Source organism: Melozone crissalis, unplaced genomic scaffold, assembly GCF_028551555.1.
Source record: "Melozone crissalis strain CALT ecotype California unplaced genomic scaffold, PUWL_Pcris_2 ptg000042l_1, whole genome shotgun sequence".
NCBI classification, from domain to species: Eukaryota; Metazoa; Chordata; class Aves; order Passeriformes; family Passerellidae; genus Melozone; species Melozone crissalis.
This window is the reverse complement of record NW_026535820.1, coordinates 54,805,675-54,829,555: the sequence shown is the minus strand read 5'-3', so window position 1 is coordinate 54,829,555 and position 23,881 is coordinate 54,805,675. Positions and strand designations below refer to the sequence as shown.

General features: G+C 43.1%; 1 protein-coding gene across 2 annotated transcripts in view; it reads left to right on the top strand.

Annotated features, from left to right (window-relative positions):
* SLC22A23 (solute carrier family 22 member 23) overlaps nucleotides 1-23,881 on the top strand; it is a 105,670-nt gene that overhangs the window by 4,922 nt on the left and 76,867 nt on the right. For both annotated transcript variants that reach the window (XM_054284731.1, XM_054284730.1), the window contains exons 2-3: nucleotides 13,013-13,116; nucleotides 18,342-18,496. In XM_054284731.1, the coding sequence (XP_054140706.1) occupies nucleotides 13,013-13,116; nucleotides 18,342-18,496 (259 nt within the window). The remainder of the gene's footprint in view (nucleotides 1-13,012; nucleotides 13,117-18,341; nucleotides 18,497-23,881) is intronic.

The window sequence follows — 23,881 nt, the reverse complement described above, 5'->3', positions numbered from 1 at the left end:
AGATCATTCCACCTCTTGGGGTTGGCGTAAGAGGGAAGTGGTTAGTTTAGTGGCTGCATTTTAATCACTTGGAGCAATTATGTAATAACATTTCATGTCTAGTCACAAGGGAATTCCTGTTGTGACTGCTTTTATGCTCCAGATGCCTTGTTTTCCTGCAATGCTGTTCACTTGGCTCTCAACTTCCCACTTGATTTGGGTTGTCATTCTTCTTTCCAAAGTGATATGGCAATGGTTTTACCTATTTGCCACTGGTTCAAACATTCTCATGCCAATTTGGCTAAGCCTCTAGCAAATTGTCCCTGCCAAAAAAAAGTGGAGCTGAAGTCAGAAGAGCCAAATGGTCCAGGGGCAAGGATGTCTGAACTTGGATTGGTTTGGTCTATGATTGGTGCTCTTTGCTCCTGCAAGGGGAGATGTCTGTGCTTAACTGGTCTTCCTTCTCCTTGCTCTTATTGCAGTTCTGGCACTTTTCTGGGCACACCTTCATATGATTCAGCTTGTTAGCCTGGTAGAAAACTTCCTCTTAAAAGAAACTTTTTCTTCTTTTCCTGGGTGTTCTACTGGGTTAATCAAAACTAAATTGTTCTGTGCAGTAACGTGTGCTTTACTCTCTGGTATTGCCTCGTGGGATTATTGCTGGTATCTGCAAGTAGCCAGAAATGATAAAACAAATAAATTTCTTCGTGATAATAGTGATGATGAATTTGGCACATTTTGCAGAATAATATTTCTTGGGGTAGAGGATAGGTGTACATTTTAAATGGACTTTCAGAATACAGTTATTAATTACTTTGAAGGGATCCCTCTGACAAGGTCTTTCCCAAAATAAGAACTATGCCACCCTTATCTACTCCCATTTGTGCCTGTAGTCTCATTTGTTTCTGCATATTCTCTAGTTGGCTGGCCTCTGCAGAGAGACTTTAGAAATGCTGATGCTTCTTTTTTTTTTCTCTGCAACTGACAGGATTTCTCTTGTCAATGTTAGTTTCTGGCTGACTGGCTTCTACCTAGTCCCAAATCAATGAAAACCTTGAGTTATTGTATCCACTGCGGTAGTTGGGTCAAAAGTGGCAATATTGAAGCTACTGCATCATTTTGCTTCCACTGAACAGATTGAAGGGGGTGTAGGGACCTGCAAGGCCTAACTTGCAGACGGCAGAAAGTCTGTTCTAAATTTCTTTCAGCCTAGGCTTTGGAATGACTCTCAGCTTCTAATGGGTACTGAAGGTCTCAACAAGTCCCTGTGGTGAGAGGTATCCAGAAATACTGCCAGACCAGAGCAAACATCTTCGACTATTTTATTTCATGGCTTCCTCAGCTATGTGAGAGATCCCAAACTAATTTTTTCCCTTTCTTCCCCCTGCAAGTCAGCTGATAAAGAGTCAGTGGTTACTGCTCTGAGCCTTCACAGACTTGAAAAATCTTTCTGTTAAGGAGGAGGCAAAGGGGAGCTGTTGGCTTGTCCTGCTTGCACACACACTGAGTGTGGTGATGGAGTCTCCTGATTATCAGACACAAGTGAGCAACACCCCGAAAGAACAGGGCAAGTTTCTGGGTCAGTGGCATCAAGGAAGGGGATGGGTCTTTTGGGAACAGCACCTGCAACTTCCCATGTGAAGAACTGTCCTCTGCCTGGAAACAGTAAATAATCTGATGTTTGAAATAATCAAGTGTGATGTCACAAGGCTTCTTGTTTAGTGAGCCTAGATACTGGTTTTGCTGATTCGGGGGTGTTATGTACTGGCCAAAGCCTTTTAAAGCAGTTGGTTTAGAAAACAGAGACTGGATTAAGACCGATATTGACATGGGAACTCAGGTAGTTTTGAGTTTTTGTCTGGCATGGATTCTTTTTCACTACAGGAAATGTACATGCAGTTCATGTTTATTATCACCCTTAAGATAAAGCGTCTCAGTTACTGGAATCTGATTTCAGCTTACCATAAATAGTTTGTAGCGTTGCTAGAACTAACAATGATCCTTCAGGAAGGTAATTCCGTATTGAAATCTCTTTAAGACATCCTTAGCTTTCCAAGGCTTGTTATTGAGCTTTTCATATCAGTAATTTTTTGCGTATATGTCAAACAACTGCCTTTTTTTTTTTTTTTTAACCTCCTGGATGGACGTGATGTTTGAAATGCTTGGGGTTCTGTTTGTTTTTGTTTCCACTCCCTAACACATCCTGTATCTCTGTCATGTAATTTAAATATACCGACCCTGCCCATGTTGTGACAGAAATTGCTGGCTGTGGTGAATGTTTACCAGCTGTGCAGGCAGTCTAACCCCAAATTTCTGAAGTGCACTAACAGTTTTAGCTCTTCTTACCCTGGCTACAAGACTGCAGTACTAAAAGGTCACCTCGTGTTTTTTTAAAGCATTTGTCAAAGAAAGGAACTGGCACTCAGGAGGGCATGCAATTTGGAGCCAGTTCTGATGATAATGTTGAGATGAGGCTTACAGGACAGCCAAACTTCAGGGGCTCATTTCTTAATGAAACAACATCTGGAATACCACAAGATTTATGATTTTCTTGAGCTTCAAGACTTCCGGCATACTAATGGTGAAAAGTCTTTAATTAAACCTTAATAAATCAGTTCTAGAAAGCTGCTAGATTTAGAAAATGCTAAAAGAGATATAGTGCCTTTTTTTATATCTCTTTGTGTACATTTTGTTTTTTCTGCCAGTCTATTTGTTCCTGCCTACCCGTCATCCCTGCTCAGGACAGCTACTCTCGCTCCCTCCCTTTCATATTCCTTCCTCTTCCCGCTCTTCTGCAGCGCAGCCAGGCTGGCGCTGGCTTACCCGCAAGTGGCTGTGGAATTAATTAGGCTGAGATCTTGCTACAGAACAAAGGACTGGGGCTTGCTGCAGACAATGGGTAGAAGATCAGAGTAGCCTGTTGTAGGAATATGCTGCAGCTTTGCAGCAGTGCTGAGTGTTCAGTTCTTGCACGGAATTCCATCAAAACAGCCTTTTTCAGATTTTGGTCACCTCAACTTAAACGTGTACTTAGTTGTTGTAATGTAATTTATTTTTCATGTATTTTACCAGCTGATTTTGACAGCAGATGACTTTGTGTGCGTTCTGAATTCCCTTTTAAAGTCAAAGGGAAAAGAAGGAACTTGAAGGAGGAAAAAAGGAGTTTCAACACCCTTTCAATCCATGTCATCTGGGGTGTGTTGCAGAGGTTTCCAGGCAAACCCCATTTCAGTGTTTGATAACTGCTCAGCACTACTGGAGTTGCTCTGGTCCACACCCAGTGTTGGTGCTGGGAAGCCTACCCCCACACCAGCCTGTAAAAACTGGCAGGCCATAGGGATTATTGCGTGGGTTGAGTTATTCCTGCTGATCCATGCCGTGTCATACCTGCTGGGAACATGCAAGAGGTTTGTAGCTATTCCCACAAAGAAGGATCAGTGCTGTGCTCGCTGTGACTGGCATGCTTGGGGTGGAACCTCCTGCCTGTCCTGTGCGCTGATGAGGAGAGGCTAAATATGCTCTGGCCATGATGGGCTGGGTAGGAAATTTCAGTGGGTAGTACAAGACTTTGTTAGCATTTTTTATTTTTCTTATAATCTGGGAGAGGCCCAATTGCCGGTTGCTAACACTGAACAACAAGAACAAAAGATTAGGTAAGTGGACGTATCCTGATCCTCATTTCTGGGATGCCTATCTGGATTCCCCAGGAGCAAAGCTGTGAGAATCACAGGAATGCTGCCTGTGAGATGCATGAAGTGGTATGTTGGCCTTCTCCAGTGATTTATAGTTACCCTTGTGCTTTGTTTTCAGAGCAGGGTGGTCTGGTTCCCTAAAAAAGGTTCTTTGCTTCCAGACAGTGGTGAAGGAATTCATTTTAGCCCAAGTACTGTCTCCCTGCTCCTCTGCAGCACTCTGGATCTGCCTGCTTTCCTCCTGGCCTTCAGGCCAAAGTCCATGGTCATGCAGACAGTGTTGCAGTGTCCACCCTACAAATATTATTTGGATTAAAGGATAGGGACTGTAAATTAAACTGTAAGACCTTTTCCCTACTGTGTATTCCATGGCTGTATAAAATGTTGTCTGCTTTAACAATACAAGCTTGACAGACCAGTTTCACCTTCTGATTTGTAAACCAAGTGGAATATTTTTCTCCCTTCTTCCCTACCCTTAATATTTATTTAGGTCTGAATTCATACCAGACCCTGAGGGTTTTTTCCTCTCTCCTTTTATTCTTCCCTGAGTTGCAATAGCCATAGTTTGCAAATGATGAGAGGGCAAGGTCATGGCAGCAATAATTGCATGTCAGAGTTAAGGTGTCTGATCTTTTTATCTAAGGTGGCAAGTTTTTGTCATGAGGAATGTCTTTCTCCTCTTGTCTACCACTTCACCCTTTTCCATTTCAGAGTTTTATGCCATGCTTGAGTTTGTGGGGTTTTTTCCCCCCTGGATTTAAAAAAGCCCAACAAGATAGTAAACTAGATTTTGCTGTGTCAGCCTTGTCAAGTCTGCAACATATTTCGAGCATGCATGTTTTGGCAATCTGAAAAATACAAGTCCACAAAGCATGAACTTATTTTTGATAATGAGATGATAGTGAAAGTTAATATTTAACCACAATGTTGCAGGGTTTTCTTACGTGTGGCTTCTATTTTCAGTGCTTAGACCAGTTCTAAATACAAATTTGATAGCTAGTTTGTCTTTTTTAGTTTGGTTGCAAAGTCAGTCCCAGCAGTGCACACCTTGTCCAGAATACACGTGGTTGTTGGCTGGAAACTGAGGAATGGTACTCAAATGCCACTTTTCAGTGTGTGTGTGTCTCAGTCCTAGGGATGGGTGTGGTTGCTAGACTGAAAATTAAAGTCACTTTTGTGGTGAAATCTAATCGTGTCAGAATACATATAGAAAAGTTACTTAGTTGCAGCACAGAGATGTAAAAGAGATGTTGAAACATCCTGATGCTGCTCTGAGGAAAATTATTAATATAGTGTTATGAATACTGTGCAGGAAGGCTGCAAGCAAGATTTTGTATCTCCCAACTCTTTGATGTTAGATGACATTATGGAGTTGGGAAAAATTAGGTAGATCTCATCAGCTGAGAAACAAGTTAGTTGACTAATCTGTGGATGGCAAAGGCTGGAAAAGATCTAAATGTCTCAGAATAAAGGGAACTCCTACTGAAAATAAAAGTAGTAGTGATGGAGAAGTGGGTGGTACATGGATGCTACAAAAGTTGATTTAATCATGTCGAGTATTCAGAAGATTGTCATATGATTAACAAATCATATTTTAATTGTTAGCATATTAGCAATTATTATTTACTTAGCAAACTTCCTTCTTCCCTCTCCTAATGGGGAAAAAAACAAATCTGTCATGAAAGCAAGTTTGGGAATAAAAGAGCTAATTGTTCCTGACTAAAGTGTGAAGTTGAAGGGTAGATGAAATTTTTCAGCTCTGCATTGTCTCAGGGGGCATTATCTTAGGAGTCTCTTGATGTGCCCAGTGGACAGCTTGGAAGGTCTTTTTTGCTTATGGCATAGACTAAGGAACAATGTAGTGCAGAACACTAAAATCTTTTCCGAGTTAGTTTACTGGCATTGAAATGGAGTCAATATGTGTCCTTTTGCATATTTGAAATTCCAGGCTTGTTTTGTGACTGCAATGTTGCTTGAGCCTTCTCTTCAAGCTGGGGATATGTCCCTTAAAGGTGAGCCATGACTGAAAGGCTTTAGCAAGGCCTTTCAGCTGCCTGGGGGGTAATGGAGCCCCACACATGCTGCTTGTGAGCAGGACAGCATCTCCCTGTGGGGCACAGTGGGCACAGCCTGCTTACACCGAGGTAATTCATATAAGAGGCACTGTGTCTCTGCCTCTCCACTTTCAAGCGGCTTGAGGAAACCTGTGCCTTAGGTTTCCCATTATGATGACAGAGTCAGTTTTCATACCAGGAGGAAGTGCTGCTGTGCTCTGTATCAGTGCTCACACACTAATGTGTGGCACCGAGCCTTTGTGCTTTATTTTTAAGGCTGAAGTACCTGACTAAAAAAATATGCACTTAAAAAATTATTGCAGAAATTACAGAGCTAAGACATGCATATCAGAAAATTGTGGTTTTGAAGGAGATGTATTTCAGCAACTTAAACTATGATAAACTTCAGAAACCATTCAGGAAACTTGTGAAGTCCATGGCTATGCAGTCCTGTGCTATTTTGTAGGGATAGAAGCTGTTTTCATGGTTCATATTATGCTGCACAATCTAATTATATCTTTCTTGGAAGACAGCTAAGCGCATGTCCCCTGGCTCATGTGCCACCCCCTCTTTTTCTCCCCCACTCCTTTCCCTCCCCATATCCTCAAAACCTTTGTCCCTGTGGTAGTATCAAAAGTTGTTTCTTTGCTTTACTTTTCAAATGGTGCATTGCCCAGGTGGTCAGCCATGTCCGTAGTTAAAACAATCTGACAATTTCTGTGTACATGACCTTGCGTGCACTGTTCACAAGTCATTTTTCTGGGCTGCAGTTTTCCTTGCCAGGTGTCTGCTGTGGTGAAAAATGGTTTACTGGTTTCTGAGAGTGAAAAGTACAGAAAACATTTTCCACTGTAAAGAAAAACAAATTGGGAAAGAAGCTGAAGGAAACAAGCCCTTCCATCTGTTGAGTTAGCAAGCTCCAGTGTATGGGGATAGGGAGCCCAGGTTTGTTAGGAGTTGGAAGAAGGCAGATGTTGGGCTAAAACTCATACTGTGGTACCAGCAATATTCCTCTTGCCACCTGAGTAAAAGTTCTTGCAAACCTGGATGATTATGAACTTCTCAAAATACCAGTGAGTACTTGCTCGGTAAAAATGTTGTTTTGAAGTATTGAGGTTCTGAGAGCTTAGGCACTGTTCAAAGATCTCAGCAAAAACATCCACTTATGATAAAGCTGAGCAATGTTAGATGTACTTGGCTTTTAGAGGTCTAGCATCATAGAGAGAGGAAGTAGCTTGAGAGTCAGGTGTTGACTGTGTCTTGGGTTGAGGCATTCCAGCGTAGGTGTGATGTGGGCTTATATGAGTGGCTGTTCCAAGAAAACAAACAACAAAACATCTCAATAACTGGTTTGTTGTTTTTCTTGTGTGTTGTTTTTTTAATGACTCTTCTGGTTTCCAGTCCATTTGTGTCTGATGAAAAACATAAGGAAAGTTGTTGTTTGGAGAGGTTTGGTTCTGAATGTGGCTGGCAAAAAAAAAATTTAACAGAAAGATAAAATTATTAATTTTTATACCTTCTTCTCAAGTCTTCCAGGATTAATTCTATTAGTTTTTTACTCTACCTAATTTTCTTATTTTCAAATGTGATCTTGATATTTCCAGTCAGCTGATTGTACTGATGGTCACAAAAATGCCATGTATTCTCAAGAAAACTTTATTGACACTTATAATACAGATCAGGAGTACTTTTCCTAGCTGTGAACTCAAAGGAGAGGCACCCATACTCTGAACCCTGAAGGTTAAATAGTTTAAATGCTCTCATGTTGCCATGGCTGAGAAGGAGACACAGAGATGCCTGTGGCACTAAAATGCCCCCCAGCTTTTGGTGTTGCAGTTGGAGCATCCCTCTGGGAGGCTTCTTCTCAGCCTCCCTTGCGTGTTTTTACTGCACACTTATTTCCTGTAGGGTTGAGCATCACACCACTTTCTGGGTCTCATGCACTTTCTTTAGGATTAAATGCTGACAGTGTCATTTTTGCAGGGGGCTGAGAAAGGGAGGAGGGATATTATGTCCTTTAGCAGTCTAGAGGGAAATCTTGGTACAGTGCTGTCCTGTGGCTGTAATTATGAGTACTACTCAGATTATTCAGTTCTGTGGAAAGGAATTACTGGTAGGTATATTGTAGTAGAACTACTGACTGCTTTGCTTTCCTATTTGTTTTGGGGTTTTTTGTAATAGCGCTTTGTCTGCTGACTTGGAGCTTTTCCTCCAGGAATAAGTACTTGGAGACTGTTCTGCCTTTTTTAATGTAAACTGTATGAGAAATAGAACTGTATTTTTTTATTTTTTATTATTTTTAACTAACTTTTGTTCAGATTGTTGAGGAAAAAAGCACTGTAAGATAATATGAAGGCATCACAAATTTAAAGTCTCACTGGGTAAGGTGTTTGCATACAAGATGGATTCTAGTTATAGTGCAGGGTAAATTGACAGGATTTGATTATAAAAGATGGAACAGGAAGGAGAGGAGCAAAGGAAGGTGAGACCCAGCATACCTCATTGGTGAAGAATTGATTCTTATTTTCGTTTGTTGGTCCTAAAATCTTTGGCGGATGAGCAGGCAAGCTGGTGGCTTTTCCCCAGGCAGGGTTTGATGCTGCTGTGACATACATGGTATATAGAGGACAGGGCTCCCCAAGTGGGACCTTTGCTCAAGGGATTGAGAGGTCACAAGTGGCGTGTGAGGCATCAAGATGGGAGTGTGAAGGCTGGCACAGCAGCCAGGTGCTGCCTGCCTGGGGAAGGACCAGGGCTGCAGCTTCATTCCTGCTGACAGGCTTAGGGCCTTCCAAGGCAGCAGCTCTGCTGATGCTCTGGTGTCTTCTTGCTGAAACCACTGCAGAGAGCAGTCACAGCAGAGCTGCCATCCACCTGTTTGGGAAAGGGGGTGCTTTCTTTCAGCAGCAACCTGGGCATTGAGCAGTGGAAGTAAACTCTGAAACCACAGAGTGGGAAGTGGGGATGTGTGTCCAGTGCCCCTCTCATGGGATTTTTGTGCCACACTCTGGGTTAGTGTTGTACCAGAGAATCTCTCCTGCTTTCTCATTGCTCCTTTTAGGACAGAAGGGTCTGCCTTTGGCTGGTTCTACCTTCACCACCTTATCATATCTCATGAAGGTAGAACCAGCCAAATCCTCAACAGGCATTACCTGTTAGCAGGGGGTATTCAGTGTGCTTGGGTACTACAGACAGCATAATGGTCACTGGAGTGCAAGGGCTTTTGAGACAAGAGTGCTTAATTCACACAGCTTGTGTTTGTAGCTACAAATGTGCAGCAGACTTCACTTTTATAACTTATAGCAGTGCAAATAGTGATGCACCTCGGGAGCTTTGTCCAGATTTTCACCCTTTGTAAAGAAGTTACAAGATGGTTCCTATTTGGGTGTGTTACCTTTTGCCAGGTGTCTTCCCAAGCATCCCATGTTTTAAATAGTCGTCCATCTTGCCATGAATTATAGTGAGTCAGAGCATGGGTGGTGACTCACTGATACCAGTTGAACATTAGGCTCCTGAAGGTGTGACTCCTTCAGCTTTGACCAAAATACCCTGCCACAACATGAAAAAATCACTTGCAATACATTGCACATCTGCATAAGTGGCAAATTCTCTATGTTGCTGTACTGTTATGAAAAGGAAGCTTTTGCTCTTTAATGTTCCTTTTCCACCAACATATTTGACATATAGTTATTTTTGTTTTGGCATAACAATGCAGTTCTTTTTTTGTATCAAGTCACTTTATCTGATCTCTTTCTTGTATTGGGAGGACGAATGGAGGACAGAAAGACTTAGAAAACCCAGGGGCACAGAGAAATCCCAGGGAAAGGTTAGAAGCATTCTTTCTTCAGGTTTGACACTGTCAGCTCCCAAGTGGGATACCAGGGGATTCAGCCAGAGCAGTTATAGGATTTAATGGTTTCCCTGCTTGTAACAGATTAATCTACCCTTTACAAGTGGTGGTAGAGGATTACTGTCCAGTCTCCTGCCAAAACAATCTCCCAGTGCAGATTTACTTGGAGTGCCACTTGAACTGTCATCAGCTCTGCCCATCCCAGTGTTTTGTTCTGCATGGGAACTTGTCACTCCTTTCTCCTTGGAGCAAATCTGAGTGTCATCTTTGCAGGATGAAACTACTGGTGCTGGGAGCAGGACCTGCCATGGCTCTGGGCACAGCTGTGCCATGTGGGCACATGTCAGCTCTGTTCTGCTCTGCTGAGCCCAGGTGTATGTAAGGGCAGGGGCAGCACTGATGTTGTATAAAGGTTCCTGCTTTATTTCTAGCTCTTCAAAGATAAGGCTTTTCCATGGGGAATGAAAGGGGGAACACAGGTCTCTGGCAAAATCTCTGTGCTTTCAGCATGACAAAGCTTTGCTGGTTTCCTCTGCTGCTGTGTTAAGATATGTGGAGAGGGTATGCTTGCCATTAAATATGTGTTTTGTCCTATTAATGTCATCTTTACCTGAGGCTGCTCTTGACTCCAGCATCCATTTTTCTTCTTTCTCCTTATTCTCATCTCCCTTTGCAAGCTGAATGCCCTGGTGGCACCTACAACTGTCCTGCCAAATTTATTTTGGGTAACTGCTTCATGGTGACCTCTCTCTGGTTTGTGACAGCTGCCAGAGGAGAAACCAGGATATCATTCATCTCTTAGTACTGAGCAAGTAATTTGGGGTCATGGCAGGTTCTCCAGAATTGTGTATTAAAGCAATTGATATGTTTCCCTATTTGTGTATTTACAAACTGGGAGGGTTTTGCAGAGGGAGGTGTTTTGGGAAGGTCAGGGCTGCCTGGTCTGTCAGGAGTCTGCCCATGTGGAGGAGAATCAGCTCCGATTTCTGCTGGCCTGCAGTGAGCTTAGCAGAGGGCAGGAAAGGGCCAGATGCAGGGCTTGCGAGGAAATAGATGTTTTGTTTTCAGAGCAGCTGGGGAGTTGGACAATAGCCTCAAAAACAAACAAACAAGGGATGACTTGCAGATAAGTAATCAGAGGAGTGGGTGTGTTTTGGGCACCACTGAAGGACAGGCTGATAGACTGACTTTTCTCCTGCTTCTAAACTCTTGCTCTCTGTGCCAGTGTGCCAGAGGGGTTTGACATCTGTTGTCCTGGACTGAAATTTCACAACAGCCCTTGATGAGATTTTGGCTCTTCCAGCCAGGAGCCTTTGCCTCTGTGTAATCTGGTACTGCACATTCCCTGCCTGGGGCTTGTGTAAGGGCTGGCTAGCACTGGAGAGCAGCAGCAAGCTGTGAAAATGGAAAGGCACCACGATATCTCCCTTTTCTTTTTGCACTTGGAGGACACTACTGTTCCTCTGACATCAACTAATATAAAAACAAGTTATTGAATTTTTAAATCTGTTCTTGTATAAATATTAATATTTTTTTAAAACTTAATTTTTTATCTACCAAAAAATGGATTTATCAATTTTAAGCAGCATATACACCTTCTGGATTGTGAAAATGAATCTGGAGAATTTTAAAGCCTACCTCTGCCTCAGATGTATCTTCTGAATTTTGTTTTGTTTGTAGCTTGTCTGGGCAGATATTTTTGTTTGCTAGCTGGAAATTGGTTCTAGAATTGCTAGTATTAGTAATTGCATATCCTCTACTTGCTTCTGAAAAGTCAACATTTTTGGAGAGCAATCCACAGTGCCTTGCTGAGTTCTTTACTGCAAATTATTCATAGCTATCTGGTGGAAAAAATCCTTTCTCGTACTATGGTTCTTTAGTGCCTCCAGTCTGTAGGGTGAAAGATGAGACATATATGTCCCAACTTATACAAATCATGAGTGGGGAACTCAAAGTACATTTAGTTTAAACAAAAAGCCTGAGCCTGAGTGCTGGAACATTTCTTTCAGCCACAAAATTGCTATACCTCTTGGAGAGGTGTATATTGTAGCAAGGACATCTGTGGTGTTGGACAGAGGGCTGAGTCTTGCCTTGTTTGTGGAAGAGCTGTGCGTCATGGAAATGCTTAAAAGTGCAGTGCACCTAATTGAACTCTTTTGAGGGGAGTTTTTTTTGAAGTTGCATCTGACTTAAAAATAAATTGCATAGTTTTACTTTATGTTTTTGGCTATGAAACCTCAGTTACTGGTGTGAGAAGAGCTGCTACTATTACATTACACACAAACAGCCATTTATTCTGCAAAGTTTCAGTTCTGGAGGATCTGACTCTCCAAAGTTAGCTGTACTTATTTGTCATGAAAAGTGTGTGGCTGCCATTACCATCAATATTTGAACACTTCACAAACCACGGGCAAACATATCCTCCTACATTTATTCAAGGGTATAAGAGTAACTATCCACACTTTACACATAAGAAAGATTACATTTCATGTCTGAGGGCAATGAGGATGTTGGGCTAAAGCCAGGAATGCAGTCTGGTTCTTCTGGTTTCCTCTGCCTCAAAGGAAAATGGCTTGGAGTTTAGGGAAGCCTCACTAGAAACCTTGTTGTTCCTATCTTTCTCATGGGGATGAGGCAGTGCCCTAGTGCTATGTTGCCTGAAATGGTCCATTTCCCCTTTCTTTGGACAGAAGGGTTAATTTCAGTATTAGCACAACTTTATTGTGGCAGTTCAGATCCTGTCTGGTCTCTGAGCTGTGAAAAGTCCCTGTGGGGCTGCTGTCCCAAGAAGCTGCCCTGGGACTTGCAGCTGCTCTGCCAGGCCCCAGAGCTTGTCCTGACAAGCTGTGCCTTTACTCAGTCTTCATCTCCCTTCCACCACCTGGGGAAATCAAGATGCTTTTCTGCAAGAGAAAGCACTGTGACACTGAGAGCCCGGAGCAAAGGGCCATTAGGGGTCTGTGGCAAAGGAGCTGCTTTTCCCCGTGTTTCCAAGCAGCCCTGAGGAGATTAATTGGAGCACTTGCTCTGAAATTGTCAGGTTTGCTGCTGGTGGGCTGTGTGGGGCTCTGGTAACAGATGTCTGGGGCTGGGATGGCAAGATGCTCCAGCAGCACCAGTACAGGTACTGCCAGCACCTGATGGAGATTTCCCCTGAGGCTAACCTCCTGTGGCCTGGAGAGGGGAACCCTTGAGTGCTGGATATTGCCATCTTATAATTATAGGGATCTGATAAAACTCACTGAGGTAAATAAGTCTCCATGTTGGTGCTTGGGGTCTGGGGTTAGGCTTGAGTGGGAAAGCTTTCCTCTGCCTTTTCCTTGCACTTGGATTTAGCTTTGGAAAAAACTCTACACTGTACTAGTATGTTTTAACACCTCTGAGGTACTAATTTATTTCAATTTATCTATCTCTTTTTCTTTTTTTTTTTCTTCCAGTGGGATCTTGTTTGTGATTCTGCCTGGAAAGTCCACATTGCTAAGTTCTCCCTGCTTGTAGGATTAATCTTTGGCCACTTGATAACAGGATGTATAGCCGACTGGTAAGTGAAAAATCTTTTAATACAATGCAACTATAAATAAATAACAGTATTAAATATTGTTTTGAGTGCCTTCTACTTGATATTCATTAAGAACCTTTACATAATGGTTTTTAAGGCTCTGAAAGAATCATGATGGACAAACAGTGTAAAAGTGTGTTAATTGTTCCTGAGTAATTTAAATCAAGCTAAGTAGCACAAACTACTTGATATTTGGCTTACTTGTTTCCCACCGACACAATTTATTGCAGCTGTAAAGCTAGTCTAGAATTAAGTATTTCCTAATTATACAAGCAAAGCCTTTAGTTTAGGGTTGGATTTTATTTTCTTAACAAGGCAAGAGGACCAAAAGAAATTGGAAGCTGCATTGATTTCACTGAATACATGACTAATGTCAATCCTGTGCTTGCACAGCACCTTTTGGTGAGTTGAAGGCCATTTTTGCAAACCTTTCAATTGTTCTTTTTCTAGAGTTCTTGTTAGGCAAACATTGTGACGTAGTGTTAAGGATTTAACGCTGACTTATGTGCTGCTGGTATTGGGGTATTAAACTTAAAAAGAGTAAATCATAATTCCTTGTATTGAGGCAGTTAAACCATTATGGGATACCCCAATGGTGCTGAGGATTCAGCTTTAATTTCAAAAGGTGGTCTTGTACTGCTGAAGATTGGAGGAAAAATTACATAGATGACTCAAGTGATTTCAGTGGAAACTTGAAGCACCTGAAACAACACCTCTGCAGTGCTGTCCCAGTCACTTCAGTACCTCCCAGCACAGTTGCCAGTGTTGGTGCTTTTAATGGCCCCAAGTTAACTCTTTTGCCATTCATTAAAACAGGAAAAGAAGAAGAGTTGCCTATTAGGGAAAACTTATAAAACCTCAGCAACTCACCAGCCAGTTGGGAGAGAAAAGGCCCCCTGCAGCACTGCAGTAATTTGGATCAAGCATTCCTAGCAAAATTGCGTCTTAATTCCTGAATAGTCACTGAAAATTTTTGGGCAAGAGACAAATCACGACTTTTCAGTGAAGTAGGGAACATGCATGAAATACAGTTGAATTTGATTAAAATACCCCAGTAAAATGGGGCTCCAAGAACCCATAGAAAGTATAGAGGGGAAATGAATGAGGGATCTTGCTTGGCTTTCCTAAAATGGAATCAGTGAAGAGAAAGCAGACTTATTACCAAGTTAGGAAAGTGCTGCTATAATTGACAAATAAGCCACAAATAAGTGAACAACTTGTTGCCTAAGGCACTGGCTTGGAGAGAGAACTGCAGTAAGCAGATTTAATAGCTCTGTGCCACCAAAAGGAGCATCCTGTGATTCCATGCATTTCTGTCCCCAGTGTGTACTTTGTGCTGCCACATGAGCTTGTTGGACCCCTCTGCAAGCTGCTTAGCTGAGCTAATGCAGCATAAAATTACCCTGATTTTCAAATATCTAGAAATGCCTCGTGAATTTAGGAGAATTGGTTTCCAGCTGTGGTGCAAAGGAGAAAAAGGGTAACTTGGTGGCTGGAGGGAGCAGTGACCCTTTTGTGGATGACTAGAATGGACACGGTTTGCTGCCACCAAAGTTGGTCCTCATACTCCTGTTTAGTCCACATTGCCAGCTGATGCCCCTGACACAGCAGAACTCCTGTGCTCAATAAGTTTTTTGCTGTTTAGCATTAGCATTTGGGGCTGGTAAATGTAGACCTAAATGGAATTTAATTTGCTATTTAATCACAGCTTGAATTTCTGCTAAAGTGTGGGGTTGTATAGATTGTATCTGATAGAAAGAGAAAATTAAGGAAAAAAGATGTCACTCCCAAGCAAGAACCAGGGAGATTAAACAGAGTAATGCATAAAATGTGTTATAAAAATTCAAATTCTGTTTTCATTTCATTTATATAGCACTCTCCAGTTCAGATAATTAGAAGCTGTTTTGGGGTTTTTGTGCCATTAGGGGCTTTGTTTTCCTCTTTGAAAGAAGCTTTTAAAGCTGAATGAGGCCAAAGCATAGAGTGTATTAAGGCAATTTGCTAAGTAAACTGAGTGCTCCATGCTCAAAACACAGTAGGTGTGCACACTGGGACAGCTCTGTGAGGAAAATCTATAGGAGGAAGGTCTGCAAACGTGCTCAGCTGTGGGAAGGCCAGCTGTGTCCAGTGCCTGAATAAGTCACTTGTTCCACAGGCAGAGAGTGCTGCTGGCAATTCTGCCTGCTCTGGACAGAGCCCGTTGAGGTTTGTGTGGAAAGTTTCCTCCTGGAGCAGGTGGGCACGGTGTTCATGTAGCACCAAGACAGACAGTAGGTCTGTACCTCTCATTGCCCTGTAGTGCCCCTGCTTTGCTCCTGCTCTGATGCTTTTTGGAGCCTCTGAGTAGTTCCAGTCCCAAAGGCAAGAAAAGGCCTGCAAAGAATGGCATGGGAAGGGCAACTTGACCAGCAGTGAGAGCAAAGCTTGGTTATCTCTGGGTGACATGTGTAGGAGTGTGGGAAGAGCAGCTCTTCTCCTCAGCCCAGTCACTCTCCCTCTGCAGGGCAACTCTGACATCAGGAATATCTTTTTGATGTATTTGCTTATCATACCGTGTGGGGGCTGCAGATTCTTCAAAACCCTGGGGTTGCTTGTATCCCTGGTTATTTACCTGTGCAGGCAGCATTTAGCATTTTATCTAGATAGCAGCGTGCACTGTAGGTGGAGACTTCCATGCTACAGTAATCTCTCTCTGGAACAGTTTGGATGGCAGCAGATAGCATCCTGGGGCTGTTTTTCCAGGGAAAATTGTGTATGGTTTAATTTCTCACAAGCATTTCCATGTACTGTTAGACAGATAATTCTGTCTGCATATAAAAGGCGCTTTTTTATGCTCTGAGACACCATCCTGTCAAAACACTGCTGGATCACCAAATATATGGCTGATAGCTGCCCTGAAGCTTCAGTTTTTTGAGAAGCGTGCTACATGCCTTGGTGAAGAAGATGACTAGTTTTGTGCTTGTGAGGAAATGCCTCTTATCAGAGGGCTTTTCTGGCCTCAGTTGGTTTTTATGGGCTCAAAAGGCTCTTGGATTTTCTGATTTTTTTTTTCATTAGCAGCAACCATTCATTTGTGTCACTTGTATAATGGTAGAAGAACTTCTGTGTCCTAATGATGGGTAACCTTGAGTACAAGGGGTGGGAGGAGGGGAAGAAGGGAACTGAAGTATGCCAAGCATGAGGTCTTTTTCAATCAACATCAGGGAATGGCAGGTCAGGCTTGTGATGAGAATTAAGTTCCTAATTCTGAGTGTTTGCATAATGCCTTTCATCTGCAGAACACTTCCACAAATACTAATTGGTATGAATTACAGCTTGGCATAACAAAAATGGGGCTGCAAAAGTCTCTGCAGATAGCTGATAATACAAATCTCATAGGGTTTTTTTTTTTTTTTCTGTATTCAAGGTTTTACATGAGGTATTTCCCCTCCCTGCCCAAGGGCTGTGTTCCATAAATACAAAAACTGAAGCACAGGCAGCAGCCACTCCCCATGTCCAGCATGCCCCCAGTGTGTTGTGCATCACAGAGTCAGTGAGGCTGTGTTCCCACCCTCAGCCCCACTGCAGCTCACCTGCCAGAGGGCTGTGCTTGTTCCCTGATGGAGAGCAGCCTGCTTTGACCTTGCTTCCTTCAGCTTGCATGTTGGTTCTGTTTTAAAAGCTTTGAATGACTAATGCCAGCCAGTTAAATCTTTGAGGGGCCTCACAGGTGATACTACAGCTGAAAATAATAATAAACCTGTTTTCATGCAAGGAGTCATGACAGCATTTTCTTAGGTGTGACTTTGGAAAAGCCTGACTGATGACTGGTCCACTCTTCCAGCTCCCAAAATGCAAAAAATTATAATGATGTCTCTTTTTCAGCCCTTCACTCCTTATTTTATTTTAAGTACTGCAAAATCCAAAGTTCTAATTGTGAATGCATATGTATAATGTATTTTATAACTGCTAGTGACAATCTGCTGAAATAATTGAATAGAAATGCTACAGCATGTGAAACTGGACTAAGTTGTGAGATTTAAATGCTCTTTATTGTGCTGACATTCAACCTGATGGCTGGCTTGCAGCTGACAGTCTGCTTTGAATGGGTCTGTGAAAGCTGCCTACGAAAAGCAAGTTCATGTATTCTTTGTGAAAATGGCATATGGAGCTGACTAAAAGGGATCCTCAGTTCCACTGGAAAACTTGTGGGAGTTGACAAGTTGAAAAATTTTGGAAATCTCCACATAATGATCCAATTCTTGCTTAAAAATAGCCATGTGCTCTGGTGCTTCATATCATTCTCCTTGCATAGAAAGAGGGGAGAGAAAAGAGAATTATAAACACTAAACACATGAAAAAGAGATGGTAAAAATGTGTCCAATTCCTTGGACATGAAAGAGCCAAATTCTGCAGTGGCTGCCCCCACATCCAGTGGTAGCATAACTCTTCCTCCTCGTCAGCACTGTACCAATATATGCAACTACAGCTTGCAGCTGCAAAGGAGGGCTGCAAGTCCTCTGCCCCTGTTACCTCTAATGGTTTTTGAAGTGATTTATTCCTAACCCTACCCTCCAGTCAGGCTGGTTTTGTGGGTATGTCCAACAGCTATGGGGATACAAAGTGGAGGGACTTGGAGCTCACAATTTTCCTGTGAGTTATATTATTGACTCTGAGGCTCAGTGGAGTGACCTGAGCCCTGTTTTGTGTTCAGCCCATGTTTGTTAGGCTTCTCCTCAACAAATGAGACAAAGAAAGGTAGTCTTCTGAGCTGGCTGCTCTTGTAGATGAGACTGAAAAGCACATGTCTCTTGGGAAGAGGAAACCTCTACAGCTAAAAGTAATTATGCCATATAATATATAACATATCCTTCTGTGCAACTACAGAGAACTCTGGGAAGTTGATTTTCATCTCCAAAGGACTTATTTCTAGACTTACAGTAGTTCCTAGATTTATCTTTGTTGTTCGAAAAGGCTGGTTAAATCAAGCACCAATACAATGTGCTGTCTCTGTTTAATCCTTTCTGAGATGTACTTGTCAATGCAAAGCTGGCAGAGAAATCTGGGATTTAGTAAGAAAAAAAGGAGAAGAATGGAACAAATGTTAAAAATGGGTAGCAATATTTGGAAGGGATTGCCTGACTTGTTCCCTTCTTTGCCAGTTTTAATGATCCAGCATTATGTCCATCCTGGCTTTTAACAGTTTCTCCATACTTCCTTACTTTCAGGGTTGGTCGACGGCCTGTACTGCTCTTCTCTGTCATATTCATTTTGATATTTGGACTGACTGTGGCACTCTCAGTGAATGTGACCATGTTCAGCACACTCAGGTTTTTTGAGGGATTTTGCCTGGCTGGAATTGTCCTCTCCCTGTACGCGCTGCGTGAGTATTCCTTCACCGCCATACAAACGGGTTTTATCGAGTATGGGCTTTGCTGTTCTCTGGCTTCCTGCTTTTGTTCAAACAGATCAAACCTGAATCATATTGATTGCAAAAACTTTAGCCCACATTTTTCTAAGGAGGATTTTTGCAGCTGTCTATTTAGGTTGCTACAAAGCAGTCTGTGAAGCTGTCTCAGAGTTCATTTTAGAAGTTATAAGGTGGTTTGGGTTTGTCTGTTGTTTTTTAAACCTAGAAGTTACCTGGGTCATAGCCATAATGTGTAATGGGAGTAGATTTCACCCTGCAATATTGAGCTCAGTGGGAGACTGACCACTTTGGCTGCCTCTAGCAGTTTGTACTCTGGCACTTTTTCAGAACTTCCTCTATTACTTGCAGAAATATCCTGTGTCCCTGCATCAGGATTGTAAAGTTATAGCAAAAATATGTTAGAAGACTCTGAAATTCTTTTATCAACTCTCTTTATTTTTTGGTTGGGCAATTTTGGGTTTTGTTTGGATGTTGCTGTTGTTGTTTTTGTCTGTTTCATGAGGAGGAAAGCAATCTCTGAGAGAAACTTGAGGGAAAGCTTGTAAGAAATACCTACATGCTCCTATCTGAACTGAGTAGTAAACTAGTGGCCAGAACACTTGAAAACCCCCTCTTGAGGCCTTGCCTTTGGAGAGTGCATCCACAATGCCACCAGCCTATCTATGTCCCTTGGATATGTTCCAGAGAGCATCTCTGCTTCCTTGGCTGTTTGTAATTAACAGGTAGCACCACATCAACCAAAGAAAACATAAAATTTTCTCCTCCTTATTATGGCTCTGGAAAAGTATTATCTAATTATATCCTGGAAGTTGCTGTACGGATCTTCATAAAATTTTATTTACTTCCTATTGTGGATGGTATCTGACCCATCGAGATTTAGCACAGTATCCTTACTTTGCACAGAGTATTTTGTAGTGTTAAGTTCCACAGTTTTTGTTTTATTTTTGGTCTGTGCCATGGGGAAAGAGGCCTGACTGCAACAGACAAGAGTTTGTTCTGTATTGCACTTCACTGTTATACCTGATATGATACCCAAGATACTTGATTTTTTAAATTCTCTTGCTTTTGTTCATATAATCTATAGTGAGAATCTTACACCAAAAAATGAAACTACCACTGAAGACATTACACTTTTATTGAGAAGTAATATAACCTGTGTGGTTCCCATGGGCTTCAGCGATTACCAGTGTGATGTTGAGCTGGATAATCAGCTTGTCAGGATTTTTCACAGCCCAGATGGAGCATGTTAGTTTGTCTTACTTGATTAGGGGTTTTTTTCTAACTTTTAAGAGATTGCTACTGATGTTTTTCATGGGGAAATGCTGACTAAGTAGAAGTTTGATTCTGGACATTTTTATGATTGAAGTGAAAAAGCACATGTGTTGCTTTAGACCAGACAATAGCTTATCAGCCCAGGCTTTCATTCAGAAAATGGCATATTCTGGTTGCTTCATGCCCTACTTGGTCCAAAGCAATGATTTGAGTCTGCTCTTTTATCCCCACTCCCTCGAAAATTCAGGTGTTTGCTATAACCACTGCTGTCTGGATAGACAATGCCTAAACAGAGCTAGTAGGTGTTAGGAGAGATCTGTGTGAAATTAGCTGCAGGCTGAACATCAGCACACTTCTGTGGGGGTGAGAAAATGTGAAAGATGCAGCACCTGCGCCTCTGATAAATCTTCTGACCTTCTGTTTCGAGAGATGAGGGGAGTGAGTTTTTACTGTATTAAATAATTTAAACAAAAAGGAAGTTGTCACCTTGCTATAGAGTGCTTGGAGAGAAGTAACCCCTAAAGTCTCAAGAGAATGGGAGTTGTAGGGTTTTCTGTTTGGTGGTGGTTTTGGTTTTAGTTGTCATATAATCTCTTAGGCTTCCTCTCAGTCTTTACTTACTACTATCTTTCTTGCTGGTATCAGAAAAGTGTGTGAAGTACTATTATGATTCATAGCTTCTCTTCCCTTTCCCTTAATGGCCTTGATTTCTTCCCCTGGAGATTTGTTGCCCCTGAACTCCCAGCTGGCTGCCCTGAACAGAACAATAGAAAGTGGAAAGTTTGACCTGTTAGTGGCAGCCATTAGCCAAAATTTCCAAAGCTACTGTGCAGAAGAAAGCTGCATAGGCTTGCATAGCCTGCGATGGTAATTAGTCTGCCTCTGGGATCCTTTTACACTGTGTTGAGCTTGCTAGTTGGGCTTGGATTTATGGCCTGCCTGGGGGAAATTGTAAATAACAGTTCAGGATGCTTTGGGAGTGAGAAGAGCACCAAAGTGCTGTCTTTAAAACACAGAGCTGCCAAGACTGAGTTGCCTTCACCATCCAAACCACACACTTCTTCATAGCCTAGTGTGTTATCCATGGTGCAGAGTGTGCCAGGGATGAGCCCTGCCTTCCATGGAGGGACAGCATGGAGCTGCTGTGCTCCTCTGTGGGCTTTCCTCAGTGCTGTGCTGAGCTCACCTCTCATGGCCTGCAAGTACAACCTCTTCTTGCCTGGAGCTGCTCAGGGCTTATCTGAGGGAACCACCTTGGGATGTTGATTTGTTAAACTGAAATTTTGTCTGCAGCTGCCGTAGTTTTGTTGGAAGAGGTGTTTCAGGTGAAATTTTCAGTGAAGCTGCAGGAAGAGACAGGCTTTGTGCAGGTGATGGTGCTTGCTGTGAGGGAGGGACAGAGGAGCAATGAGCCCAGGACTTTCCCCTCCTGGCTGCTGTGAGTCCTTGCATCATCCAGGAGAATAAAATGCAGCAGATCCTATTCCACTGAGCAAACACATACAGCTTTGAAAGGCTTTTCTTTCATGCTGATGTGGAGCAGAAGGAGCATTTACTGTCTTCCAGAAGTGTTTTCCTGCCTGGAAACAGGTTTTCCTACCGGTCTTCATGGGTTCCTGTGCTTCTCAGCAGTTAGCACACATCTTGTATGGCCAGGGACCAAGAAGAATCCTTAGTGAGCTCTTCCCAGGAGGGTACAGTGTCTCCCAATATGCCACGCTCAGCAGCAATGTGATGCACAGAGCTGGTGCTGCCTGCTGTGCTATGCTGGGTGGGTCCCCTACCATTCTTGCTTAGCAGATTTCTGCAGTAACAGGCCACCTCTTGCTGGAGAAGGGTGCTGGGACCATTGGTAAAATGTCCTGGAGAGAGAAATGCTGAAGGGATGAAGAGGAGTGCTCTGGCCACGTGGCTTGGGGGGCATGTATGGCCTGCCCAGCAACTAAACGTAGAAGAGAGTATAGACTGGAGAAAGGCAGGAGAAAAGCTGGGTTTTTTTTCAGGGTGCCTTCTATCTGGTATTTGTTGCTGTGTGCATATCCCAAGAGGAAGGATGGGCATTGTGCCCCTGTTAGCTCAGATGGATGCATGGTGCCACAGCCTGCTGCCCAGCCAAAGGACAGGAGGTTTGACTTTACCCATTGAGGGGAAAGCCCTAAGATGGCCCTGAGAAGAATTGTCCTTTGGACAGGCTGAGAGGGAGAGGAAGAGGTGTGGGAGCCCTGAGCAGGGTCACGGGTGCCTGAGTAATGCCTCTGCTGGTATCTGTGCATTTGCAGCAGCAGCGAGCCATGCCAGTCTTACTGCAGATAGCTGTGCTTGCTGTTGCAACTCACGTGGGTCCAAGTACACTCAGCAAATGTGGAAGTCATGGGAGAGAGCAAATCTGATTACTTTGAGGGTGGGGAGGGTGTTGCATCTGGGTCACTTTCCTCTCTCTGGGTCACTGCCCTGAGCACAGAGCAGCCCTTTCCTGGGTGCCTGTGGGGAAGGGCAGATGCTTTGGCTGGCTCAGCACAGCTCCCTTCCTTAGGGCTCCTTGCCATCAGCTGACACCAGAGCTCTCATGGCTGAGGGCAGGAGTTCCCCCTTCACCCCCTCTCCTCTCACATGCTGCTACCCAAGTCAGGCTGGTGCCAGCATCTGCCTGAGCCCTCTGCCAGGCAAGCCATCCACCCTCCTTCCAGAGACCACCAAGGGTGCCAATGTCTGGGGATTGTGCCCTCTGGTCTCGTCCCCTGCTTCCTTTGGGAGATCTGCTGGGCACAGTGTCTCTGGTGCTGCCTGAGCCTGGGGGATAGAGTGGGACTGGGCGCTCACACTGGGCAGGGCCATTAAACGAGCAAAGACAAAAGCCTTTCCTTCCAGCTGTTGGTGTCCTAAACTGTATCTGTTTCACGGCCAGCATCCCTGCTTTTGTCACTTTCTGGAGCCAAAGCTAAAACTATTAAAGGGGAAGGAGGGGAAGCGAAGATATATTTTTCAGGCAAATGCTCCTGGCAGCTTTAAAGAGCTTCCCATTGAAGAGCTGTATGCTGTCGCTAATGACTGTACCTGAGCTCAGGCAGCACCAGCCCCGGTGTGGATTTGCACACAATTGCAGGCTGTTCAGCAGTTTCATGGGTGACTGAGCTACAGATTATGCTGCAAAATTAGAAAGTCTAGACTTGAATGAACTGGTAAATAAGCTCTGGAAATAGCTTTGCTAGAAAGAAGACGGCATCTAAGGTTGGAGCAAGGAAGCAGGGGTGTCCCTCCAATGCATAGTAGCAGAATGAGTGGGCATGTTTCTTCTCTTTCACTGTTGGGAGAAAATAGGTAGAAATACTGTTGATAATCATAGGTTGTGTTTCAAAAGCCTGTAGAAGCTTGGCAAAAGCTTTCAGACCAGTGAGGATGTCCAGCGCTGATGCATCTTTCTCATTTATAGCTAGGTCATTCTAACCTGTTACTCCTGCAGATTGCACAGGCAGTGATCTGAAAGGCTAAATGTGGCTTCTTAGGATTTTTTTTTTTTAAATGTGTGTCCTGGAAAGCTAAAGCAGAGTGCTAGAAAGTTTACCGCTGACTGAAGAATGAGCAAGTGCCAAAATGGAGCAGCTCTGAGTGTTGAGCTGCAGTGATGTCAGATTTTTAAAATACTTTTGCTTCCAGTCAGGTGTTAATAGAAAGAGTGAGATTTATGTGGGGTTTTTTCCTCCTTTATTTTTCAAAAGCATATAGGCTCTGAAATCCTGAAGCATTCCAAGTTTATAATTGATTTCATTCTCTGTTTTCCTCTCATGACTCTTCAGTAGCAAGTATGGCCTTGGCAAGGCAGGTGAAGCACTGGAAACAGCAGGCTCTGAAGCTGTTCTGTGTAACCTGAACTGGCTCAATAAATAACCCTGCAAAGCATTCCCAAATTGTAGGATGTGGAAAACATCTGATTCCTTTCCAGTGTATTGACATGTGAGTTAGCTCTGCAATAACGTGCAGTTCTCTCCACTGACAGGTCTGTGATAAGATCAAGGTTGTTAAGCCACCTACCTTCTGTTTATGTAACCAGCCTGCCTTTGTCTGAGT